Below are 12,077 nucleotides of genomic sequence, written 5' to 3' on the forward strand. Positions count from 1 at the left end.
TTAAAGAGATTAAAAAAATATATATTTATTGTTTCTGCATTTGCCATATTTTCTGAATGAATCTTGAGCTGAAATTTGTACCTTTTTAGCAAGTGACTGCCATTATCTGTACACCTGCACTTTGCTACTAGAGATCTCTGAATTCACCTGTATGCAAAAAGCAGAAAGCAAACTGAGGAAAATATAACAAAAGATCTGTAACTTATTTTTCAAATAAATGGAAAAGCACAAGCAAAAATACTGTACTTCAATTACAGACATTCTGGTCACGTGAGATTCTCAGGAGAGTTGGAAAGAGGAAGGAACAGGTGATGGACACCAGCAGTTATATTGCAAGCAGCGTTCGCTTTTTCCGCTTCACGTGCCACTTGCTTTATGTATTTTAAATATTACTGATGTCCACACAAATGCCCGGTGGGGGATTCTGCCATAGTGGCTGCAAACTCACACATGTTCATACTACAGCGCTGGCAGAAACATCCTTGGATGAACAACACAAGACTTCACGTTGCAGGTCAACGGAGCGTTCTCTGTACCTGCTTGAGCCATAAAGCACAAACACCGGACAGGTCTGACCAGCGTGTGCTAATCAGCCTCAACTTCTAATGAATTTACCGTGTTAATTGAGTGCACGCCTAAGTCTGGCTTCATCAAAGCCTGGCCTGGCCCAGGGGAACTCAACAAGTATTATTTCTCTCCTAGAGGTTCAACACATCTTCAAGGAAAATACAGCTGTTAATTTGTGTTTTATTAAACGGTTACTGATCCAACCCATTGAACAATAAACATCTCTCTCCTACTGCAAGGAAAAAACATCCAGCGAACATTACGGACTTAGTGCAAAAAAGATTAAATGGCGCAGTAATCTATACAACATCTGTTTGTCTCTTTCGGAACTGTATAATCCAGAAAGATTGCTGGAAATGATGATACCCAGTTCATTAAAACCACATTTTCCAGTGATAAATTGCCTCATTTCAGAGCTGGTTTTCCTAACTCGTTTCAGTGCCAGGGTAATTTAAATGTTGCGCAGGTGCCATGCTGATCAGAATTAGCTTCAAAACGCAGGCTCATTTAGGAAGAGCTTAGGAGCTATATCTTTAGGGGACAACAAAAATTAAAACACAGACTATTTCTTCGGCTGCCAAAGCCACCAAAGACATTCTGTCCATCCAGCGGTCCAACTGATGGGGAAACAAATGAGGACTTCATAAAAGTAATCGAAATCTGAGAAAAACATTTAAAATGCCATCCAGTGCATTAGGACAGAGAGGAGAAAAAATGACAAAGGAAAGGAAAAAAAGGAAATGACATTTCCCCAGAGGAATAATCAATGATTCCCCTTCCACACTGTTCTGTGCAGATATGTTATACAGCTTGGAGGTGCTGGTACTTCACAGGAAAATGACTTCACGATAAACTCTCATTCCAGATGTGAAAAAAACACCCTAATCCAACATCTTAACATGTGTAATGTGGACATAATGGTCTATTTGTAATCATCTCTAGTTCACTTATGTTCATTTTACAATAACGCTTCTTACCTTGACTACTTTATTTAATATAGCAAAGAAGAATTTCAATCAGAGAGGTATTGCGAGGTCCTGCAAATACTCAAAAATCTCTCCTGTTAAATCAGATCCTTAATGTTTTTGGCTGCAATACTAAGGCAGAGTTACAAACTGCAGCCCTGTTGAGAAAAATGAGATGTCCAGGCAGGTTTTTTCAGTGCAGCTACACCCTTTAGGGCAGAAGGCGATGGGAGCAGGATTACAGGTGATGTGTGAGCTCAGCCCTGCTGAGCTAATCACCAGTTCTATCAATGACCAGCACCAGTGTACCACTGTAGGGAAGATCCTCATTATATCACGGTCGGCCCTGGCAGGACTCAGTGTCGAATAAGCTGCACCAGCTCTTCGTAATACAAATTAAACATCTTTTGCATAGCACTCACTATCTCCACCATTTGAAGTCAGTTTTGGTGAGGCAGCTCAGCCTCCTGCAAAGTTTGCTTTGCAATTTGCCTCATTTGCTGGTGCTCCTCTGAGCTGCCAAAGTGCTGATTTGCTTAGTGATGGCTGAACGCTTTGAAAATGAGAAATGAAAGTCATTGCACTACAAACAAAACACATTAGATAACCTGCATATACACCAGCTGACATCAGCATTGTTAGTGTTAAATTAAACATCTACCTTCATTCTGTCCTACCGCCTGATTTTTATCCGCAGCTTGTATTCTGTTCACCCTGGCAGACGGAGGGGACGTGGCATCTGTGAACTCCCCACCACCGCCTGCTTTTCATCCCATTCCAACCTCTGGCTGCCCATGGGGAGCAACTCCCAGCCTTGGGTAGAGGTTGCCTTAATCTCACACCAGACAAACCCACACTGAAATCCCTCCTCAGGAACTGTGCCACACGTGTGAAGGTCGCGCCAGACCCTTCCTTGGCTGGGAGGATTTCCCCACCGCTGTGCTGGATTTCCTCAGACATCCCCTCCACACGGGACTCTTCCAAACTCTGGTTAGAGCATCAGACTCTTCTTCTTATCCCAAACATTTAGTGCTTGTTCTAACCATGGTTTGTGTGGCTCTAGCCCTCTTCTCTGGCACCTGAAGGGAAGCAACAGCATCCACTCTATGGTGTGCAGTGTTAGTTACTGATGCTCTTGTGGGTAGGACAGGGAACACTAAAGGACACCAATATTTACACTCATCTTCCAGAGGGGAAATTTTGTATCCCACGTATGTAAAACCTTGCTTCTTTGGTATCCTAAATCTGGAATCCAGCTCCTGTTACATTGTTTTTCACGGATCCCGGTGGCTGAAAGCAGAATTTACTCCTCGGTGGTACTTATTGCGAGACCTCGTGCAATCAAAGCATAATTCTTATAACTGACTGAGCTATGTGAAGAGCTGGCCAGGGGACAGAAGAAAACATCTTGCCCTGGACAAGGCAGCACAGGACTGCTGAGGTGGCCAAAAACTGCAGAGAAGAAAACAGCGTCAGGACCGCTCCCCTTCAACTGTAACAAAAGGTACACAGAAAATATTTGCTAAGCAGGTCCTTTAATTTTACTGCACATTTTTCTTGCTAAGACACACTTTTTATCTGTATTTGTCACACCAGTTAGTTCAACAGTCATGAAGGAGCCGTCAGCCTCCCAGATGATACATGGCAAAGGGAGTTTCTGCATCGCAATCTCCTGCAAGGGCTCCTGTGTCCCACCTGCATGTGCTGTTTGAGCCCCTGAGATGAGTATACAGACCTGCAGCTGCCTGCGAGTCAGCTTCAGCATATAAGAATGTGAAGAACCAAACACACTGCATGCATTGCTCCAGGTAAATAATCACTCTCAAGACTAGAAAAAGAGGCATTTGCATCTTTCTGCTTGTGTGAGTTGCTTAAGGAGAGTGAAAACATCCTGAAAGCTGCTCCAAGGGAAACCTGAGGATCCTCTGCAAGACATCAAACCAGTAGATCGGGAATGACTAACAGAACACAGAAACAGCCACGAAAACGCCAGGGCCTGGTCAGAGCACACTCCAGAGCCAGTGTGTACCGGTGTTTTTGGAAGTTTCTCCCAAACACACTTGTAGAAAACTCTTTTCCAGTATCTCTGCTTATCTGACTAGTGTTAATAACGTCCCTGATTCCCATGAGCTTCTCACCAGAGTGCAGAAATTCAGCTGAACTAAATGATTTTTGAACACTGGGACAGTGTCAACTATGCTTTGAGTGTTACCATACTTGTTTTACATTATGTTTTCACCAATGATATTGCACTTGTCTTCTACAACACACCAAGGCAGCCGTTGATACAGCTGCTCTTCACGCATTGCTAATTTTAACATAAAAAGTCTGTACCCAGTTTAGTCAGCGGCTGTTTGTTCTGCAGTAGGTAATAGCAGGTTCTTCGCTTTTCGAAGTTCATTTTAATCAAACTGGGAATGAGAATTGTAATTTGACAGGGTTCAATAGCACTTTGCTTTACTACTATCTTATAAGTCTGTCGAGCAGACTTTGTGCTTGGCAGGTAAAATAAACTGAACCGCAGCTGCGCTCAATCTCGCCTTACTAAATTTGGCAGAACCAAATAGGAAGCAGCCCTGAATATTTTTCAGTGGCATTTTAATCTAAATCAACATGTGCCCATAAAGCCTGAAGAAGTTCATATGCTGTAGCTGATCGAGAACAGCGCAAAAAGAACCTTCGACGAGATGTAAACTGCAATGTATTTGGAATAGCGCTGAGCCAAGGTCTGATTTAAATAAATATAAAACATCTTTTTCTCTGAAACAATTAATTGAAAGGGAGCTCGCATTTTATGCAGCCTCTCTAAAACACACTGCTTTGGTGCTCAGAGCAATCTGAAGTCGGTTTCAGGGAAAGGACCCCAGAGCTGTGTGGCAGAGGAGGCAGATTCGCAGCTCTTCAGGCTCCATAGCGGATTTTGTCCATCTGTTACATCTCCCGGATTCAGGGACTGGCTTGGCAGCCAACTTCTAAAACACCAGCAGCATGAACCTCAGCGACATGAAAAGTCTACTTGAAAAGTCCAAAATTAAAAACCTCTGCTAAGTTGCTTTTTAATAAAAACTCATGCTACTCTGAATTGTGCAGCACCCATGAGAGTTTGGAGGGACAGCTTGTTTAGTGCTCACCTGTCACGGGCTGGATGCAAACACAAAGATGGCACTTGCAATTTCTAAAAAAGAAACCTGCTTGGCAAGCCAGTGTAAGGACAACTGTAAAAAATAATCAATTAATTGTCTGCAGTGCTTTTAATTTCTTTTTTATTCCCTTTAAAAGACAGTAAAATCGACCATGTGGTTCTGCCATTATTCCTGCATCTCTAGGAGTGTGAAATACACGCTTGCTGCTCTTCATTTCCCAGCTCTTTAATTAGAGCCAGTTGAGTCAGCAAGAATGCAAGCAAAAGGAAAAACCAGGATGTAGGAGAGATGACAGTGGGACTACAAGCGATGCCACGAAGTTTCTAATGAAGATGCAGGTGACAAGATCAGGGACGTAGGGGAGAGTTCCCCTGCATTTACAAGTCCATGACACAAGAAACCCTCCTTCTTACCCCTGCCATGATAACGTGAATTCAGAGGCGTCTCAGTTTTAGAGACAAGCAAAACGAGACAAAATCTACAGCCGAGCAACCTGCAGTCAAACCCACTCCCTCTGGCCTCCCTCTCAACAACGGACTGAGCAAGAAGCTGCTGACGGAGGTAACTTGTAACTAAGAGAAACCCTCCACGCAGCACTGTGCCAACCGGTGCCACCTCTGCCTGCAAGGTTTGAGTTTTAAATGATCTGTTTGCATGCAGGTCCATTGCGGGCAGAGGGGCAGAGCCTGGGGGCTGCGCCACTGAGCAGCCGGGCAGGATGGGTGAAGCTACACACATTTTGTCGTAAGTCAGGATCAGAGAGGAAACGCCACCGTGGTGGGGGCTGAAAGGGCCGTGTGTACAGACCTAGGGAATGACGAGATGTGCTCCGCTCTGCTGGAAAACATGAGACTGAATCCTCCACTTCTGTGCTCAGAGGAATCTGGAGGGCCCTTTTGTCAGTGATGTTTACAAGCAAACATATTCTGGGGCTCTTGTAAACATGCCCTTCTCTCCAGATCAGTGGGAAGCCCTGGTGTCTCCCACCCCAGCGCATGTTTCCTCTGTCTGGCACAGGGACCAGATGCCCACTAATGCTTTGATTCTTCAAACTGGGACCAGTTTACTTTGGCGGTAAAACCCTCTCTTCACCTCTTCTGCTCTTTCTTACTGCGCTTAGGCAGCGCTTTCTCTTTGCTACCCGCCCTGGCTCCCCTAAACCTTCTGGTTCCTCCTGTCCCATCCTACCTTGCCACAACAAGGTTGTTGCTTTGTCCTGGGTACCAAACTGCAGGACAGCAAGATGCCCACGAAAACTTTGCAAAGAGCTGACAGTGTTCTAATCAGGTAAAAGATGATGTTTCTCCTGTTCTTGTTCAAGAAGTACCTCTGGTTTAGTAGGTGATTAATCGTGGTGATCTTCTCCCTTGCTCGGTGACAGATTGCAGGACACATCCTGCCACATGCAGCGTTGGGCTGCTCTCCTTACACACCAGTTGTCCTTTTCTTTTTGTCTTATCCACTGAGGGAGAGCTGAAAGCCTCTCTTTGGAAGCTAATAATCACAGTCCTAATGTGACCTACAGTATACTACTAGACTGTCGTCTCTTGTGACAGATAATCTAAGAAGCAAAGCACAGACGGAAAAAAACTCAGGCTGCTAAATTGAACTGAATTCGAGAAGTCCATTAATGCTGAAGGTCCTTCATGTCTCAGCATCAGCAGCTGCTGATTCCTCAAGCCAGAATTCCAACCTTTTAAACTCACTATCATCAGAAAACATAACTTTTCTTCAATTCGAATGAAGTAAAAATGCACCAGAACTTCAAATAATAAGGTTTTGGTTAAAGTAACTCATTTAAGGAGTTAGATTCTGCAAAAAGAAGGAGTGTGATTTTGCATGATTTAGCATCATATTTTAAAAACCCAGGTTAAGTAACCAATCTTATGTTCTCATACTCCAAATAGCATCTCAATTTACTTTCTCTCCTCATTTATTTACTCAGTTATTACTACGCTATCAGCTGGCACGATCACTGAGTGATAAGCTTCGTTACACCTAATGCAGTATCATCCACTTTTCTACTGCACAGATGAAATCTCAAAATCCTACTTTTGTGTAATTATCTTCTATGATACCATACAGTTAAAAACACTTTGGTAGCCTCTTGTGAGTTTTGTGAAATTCTGCACTGTTGAGCGGCTCGTCAGTGCTGCCTTATCTGGCTCAGGGTGGTGCATCAATTCAATGTCATGATTTCCAGAGAAGCGCATTCCAAGTCACCTTTCTCCAAAGTGGTTCATCATTTCACTGTGACCACAGTCCGCAGTTGTGTGTTCAATTCATTCCTTCTCATCTCACTCTGAAGTAGCGTTTAACCCGATCAAAACTCATCAAGAAAGCCTAATGAATTAACTGCCACCCCTGTACAGTGTCTCAGGCTATAGTCTATCACTCCATTTTATGGCATGTTCCCAAATACCAAAGCCCGTTAAGTCTAATATCTTGAACAACTTTTAAAATCTGTAAGCAAATACTCATGAAGTACCAATTTCAGTATCGCAAGCAGGTTCTACAGTAGTATCTTTACACTGAAGAAACAGAATGGCACCCTGTTTAAATTACTATCACTAAAAGCCTGAGTTTTGACCTCTAATCTATACACAATACATTTAAGCATATGCACCAAGGGGGCACTGAAATAACCTAGAGATGGGCTTCCTAATATTCACAGCTACTATCCTCACCATCAGAACAATAATTAGAAGACTAATTATGGAAAAAAGGACTGCAGAATCAGCCCGTTTAGTGAAGGGTGGCCCTTCCCTTCTAACCCTTCTGACTATTAACTCTGGATCACAACCCACAGTGCAGGAAGGTCTCTGTCAGTCCCGGATACCTTTGCTACCTTTGACAATGCCGAGGTGGCGCTTTGGCTCAAGTGCCAGCCAAAGGGCCTGGAGTGCACAGCAAAAGCAAAGAAGCCACCACAGCTGCCTCGTCCCTGCAGCAAGGGACAAAAGGGGATCACGCTGTGCTCCAAGTCCTCCTCTGCCCAGTGCTCTCTGTGCCTGGGCACAACGAGTTATCTCTTACCCGGGTGGAAAAGTGTCAGTTTAACATCAGTGACAGATAGACGGCTTTTTGCCCCTGGCTTGTCACACAGAGCTCTCCTTGGGAACTGAGATCAGAACAAAGACCATGGCAGCACGATCCCTACAGCATCGTACTGCCAATAATGCTTTGAAAGATGCAGTCAAGCTAAAATTGTTCATTATATTACTGGGAGCTTCCAAAAATTGTACCGTTTTATTATGTACGCACTTTGATACGAGCCCAAATCTCACTGACATTTAGAAACAGTCTGGTGTTGGCATTTTTGTAACAGTATCTCCCCCCAGCTGCCTCTTTGGATTGACGGGTAACTAAATACCAGTTATCTGCATAAAACTGAAGTCTGCAGTAAATCTGAGCTCCATTTGTATTTAGTCGTTTCAGAATACCAATGAAATGTCCTGTTTTGAATGAATTATACACACAGAGCAATCAGGAGCAGGGACCCAAAGCCCAGCCTGCTGGGGATTCCTCAGCTCACATGGGGGACGCAATGAGCTGGTGCTGCAGTGTCTCCCGGAGAGACATTTATACATGAAAGAGCCTGAAGTTTTCCCTACGACCTATTAGTTCACAGGGATGTTTTTGGTCAGGATGAGCTTGTTTTTTTCCCAGTGCTGAAGACCTGCTCTATGATTAACAAACACTGGTGGAAGTGCAGAGGAGAAAAAAGCTCCGGCCACCTGCGACAGATCTGGCTCACAGCTCGTGACTGCAGAGCAAACTACTAGAAATTATCTTACATTCAATTTGAAATGAAAGAAGGTAATATTTTCATAGCCTTTAAACAAACATTCAATTCCCCACTGCCCTTTCCTCAGTGCAACAATCCACCACCCTGGGCTTATTTTCATTGCATCCATGAGTCTCCTTGGCTACAACGGGTGAAAACGGAGACTTGCAGAGACTAAAAATACAGGAGAAAAACCTGAGTCAACAAACACAGTCTGTGTGAAAATGTATAACAAGACACTTTGTAGTACGAGGTTTCTTTCCTTTTTTTCACCCAACTGTAGCTGAAATAGGAAGTTGTACAGGATGGGACAGGACACTAAGTGAGCCAGTTGTTCCAAGGCCAGACTTGCCAGACATTTTTCTTACAGGGAGGATGATAAAACTCATCAGAAGACCTTTTATTAGGAAAATAAAACCATTAAAAGAAAATCCTCACCATGAGACAGAGCCAAAGCAAACCAGTTTGTAAATAAACCCTTCCCTGCCTAGCGACGCTGCCAAGAACTTCTTGCCTTTGTCACAGTAGGTCCTCACGCCTCCAGTTTGCTCCCAGTCGAGGTTGCAGCCCCTCAGCAGTGCTGAAGGAGTCTCTTTTATTTCCCTCCTGTCACCCGTGCTGTGTATCTGTCCCCCGTTCCCCTTGGTAGTGTCCCAGCATCTCGTGTGATGTTACCAAGCCTGTATTGGGGCTGAATGATGCATTTATGAAAAAGTAACTGTGACATTCCATCACAAACAGCCCTGTTAGACTGGAAATGTTCAGTTGACGTCACCAGCTCTCGGTATAGATAAAAACTATGACTTCTATCTGTGTCAGTGAGACCTACAGCTGTGTAACATCGACATGATTTGGGAGGATTTAGCTCAAGACTCATCAGCTCCATGTACAGAAGGCAAGTGTAGAAATCCACAAACACTCTCTGCTGTTTACATCCCATGGTCACTGCTGTATCTCTGATAACAAAACGAGGTTGCTAGCGAGAGTGCAGTTATCAGTATCCTAAAAAAATAACAATACATATGTATACCCAAAACTGATTCCAAAAAAAAGGATTTTTCAGCTTACTTTTGGAAGGAACACGCAGATTGGATCGCACCACTTGTAAGGAGTCTGCTTGAACTCGAAGCTCGTAGCTTTTCACACTTTCATAATCCAGAGCCTTTTTAACTGAGATCACGCCTGTTCTGTTATTAATACCAAACACATCTGAAATCCAGCATAAACAGAAGTTACTTTCTAAGATGCATACACTTTTTTTGGTTTTTTAAATGTCTACGTGCTTCTGTTTTGGTGATGACATGATTCTCTGACACTGTCTTAGGACATTAGGACATCTTAGGCCCATGCCTCCTTGGGGCCTCTAAAAGCTCACACAACTCTTCTTCCAAAGAGCACAGAAGCTGAATCTGAGCTGGTACTGGAAAAAAAGACTCGAGGACACGCTGGCACGATCAGTCAAGACAAACAGCCCCTCTCACAAAAATGAGGATGGAACATGCAATTCTTCCACATTCCTCCAAATAATTTAGTGTGATTTTGCTTAGAGGTTTCAAGGTGAGTCACAGACAGTACCTGATAAGGATGCAAATGTAGGAATGATGTTTGGTTTAAATATCAGGCTCTAATCTAATACTTGTGGCTATAGCATGGTAAAGTCTACAATGCCTTAAAACAGATTTCTAAGCAAAAAGTACAACGGCATCATAGCCGTTTCTATTCTTATTTCAGGGTGCCATGCATTCACACCATGTGGCACTGATGTGAATTTTCACATAAGTGCAAATTTCACAGTGTTTTAATTTTCCTTGTAATTCTGCTAACTAATCTGATCTTGAGCTGATCTCTAAAGGCTTGATAATGGCGGTTGCTCCCATTTGTACAGGTGAGGTGGGATTTTGCCTCAGCAGCTTTATTCTAGTCCCTTTTTCTTGAAGGCTTCTTATGCTCTCACTAAGCTCAGTGTAATCACCAAGGCAAAGATATCAGTACTTACCCTCTTCGTTTCCTGAAACAATTGAATACACGATGGTCTGGTTCAAGGCGGCCGCTGTAACAACTGCGACCACGGTTCCTTTTGGTGCACTTTCACTCACCGGTGGGGGTCTGCAGAATTGAACACAAGTATTTGTGTTATCTTCCAGTCGATGAACAGCAGAGCACTGAACCTGATTCCCCAGGTTAGCAGTTTCATCCATCTACTGGCTGCTGAAGCAAGATGATTTGTTATTATGGAAAGATAAACCAAAAGGGCAAAGGTTTAACCTTTGCCTTCTCCAAATGCAAAAAACCACAAGTCTGTGAGAGGTGACAATATATAGATATAATAGTTCCTTGATACAAGAAACAGAAAACTAGGAAATAAAGGGTAGAAATGGGAAGAGAACAGTAACTCCCAAAGTGTCAGAAAATATTTAACGTTCAAACTTGTTTTCACATGGACCAAAAGACGTGCCGTATTCAAATACAAAGCCTCTTGTCATCAACAACTGTGACCACTTTAGAGTGAACTGGTTGCTGAAGCAACACTGTTGGTCAAGAAACCAGTTTCTGGCATAATGCTATTTGTAGTTACTTTTGCTTTCTCTGAGAGACTGCAAATAATAAGATGTAGATACTAACATCTCAGGAATACATTTAACTTTCCACTTAGCTATAGCTTTATTCAGCATGGTTGCAGATATGGGTAGCAGCAAACAATTACTGAAGCTTAAAGAACATTTTTAAAATAAGTACCAAAGCCCATTTAGTTACCCGTTATTTGTTCCGAAACGGTTTATTTTCAGCGAATAATGTTTAGTTTAATTGTCTTGAAATACAAAGAACCACCACAGATTGATAAACTGCAAGTAAATTTAGAACATAATAGCTCTTTTATAATACTGACCTCTACTAAGAAAGCTCAGTAATCGGTCAGCAATGCATGCAGGGAAATTCATTCCTGGGTAAAACTCCATCACTTAAACAGGAAGCACTTTAAAGCCACCTCCACAGGAATTTATACTCTTCAGAAAGATCTACAAATGTTCCTGCCGATCCATTTTGGTACTCAAAGCCAAGATGCTTTTCAGGAAATGAACCGCAACCCAAGTTTACATACACATCTGAGCAGTCAGTACATTGTTTCTGTTTCACTGAGAACTGATTTGTGTAAAGAAACAAAAAGAAAAATGGTCACACTACTAACACATCGGTATCTCATGTTCTTCATACCCTACAAACACTGAAAATGGAGCATCTCATATTCGGTATCAGTCCAGCATGTACAAATAAAGAGTTTCCTCCTGAATCGCAGCAAAGAATCACTGCACTCTTTCTCTCCTATTGTTTAAATGCTGCCTCCTCGGAAAACGTGATGAGGAACATTCTGAGATGCTCTTTCCTCTGGGAAACTGTCCCTACTTCAGATTGAACAAAGCATCTGTGCTAATGTATTTCAAACAGCAATTTAAACTATTTCAGCAAGAAGCGAGACTCTTGAGCTAATCTCAAATCGAATGCTCAAACTTTCATCACTATCAGTAAAGGCTGAATTCACACTGAAAACTATTCATGCTCATCAACAAATACATTGTTAAGGAAATGTTTGCACTCATCCACAATTGCAGATGGACC

At 42.8% G+C, this 12,077-nt stretch overlaps 1 protein-coding gene across 1 annotated transcript in view; it reads right to left on the reverse strand.

Annotated features, from left to right (window-relative positions):
- The window catches only part of PCDH15 (protocadherin related 15), a gene marked incomplete at its 5' end in the record, with an annotated part of 280,224 nt that overhangs the window by 53,663 nt on the left and 214,484 nt on the right, over positions 1-12,077 (reverse strand). Inside the window, 2 exons of the mRNA XM_080347717.1 lie at positions 9,531-9,671; positions 10,459-10,568. Coding sequence (XP_080203843.1) covers positions 9,531-9,671; positions 10,459-10,568 — 251 coding nt within the window. The remainder of the gene's footprint in view (positions 1-9,530; positions 9,672-10,458; positions 10,569-12,077) is intronic.

This window comes from Nesoenas mayeri (assembly GCF_963082525.1).
Source record: "Nesoenas mayeri genome assembly, chromosome: 7".
NCBI lineage: Eukaryota > Metazoa > Chordata > Aves > Columbiformes > Columbidae > Nesoenas > Nesoenas mayeri.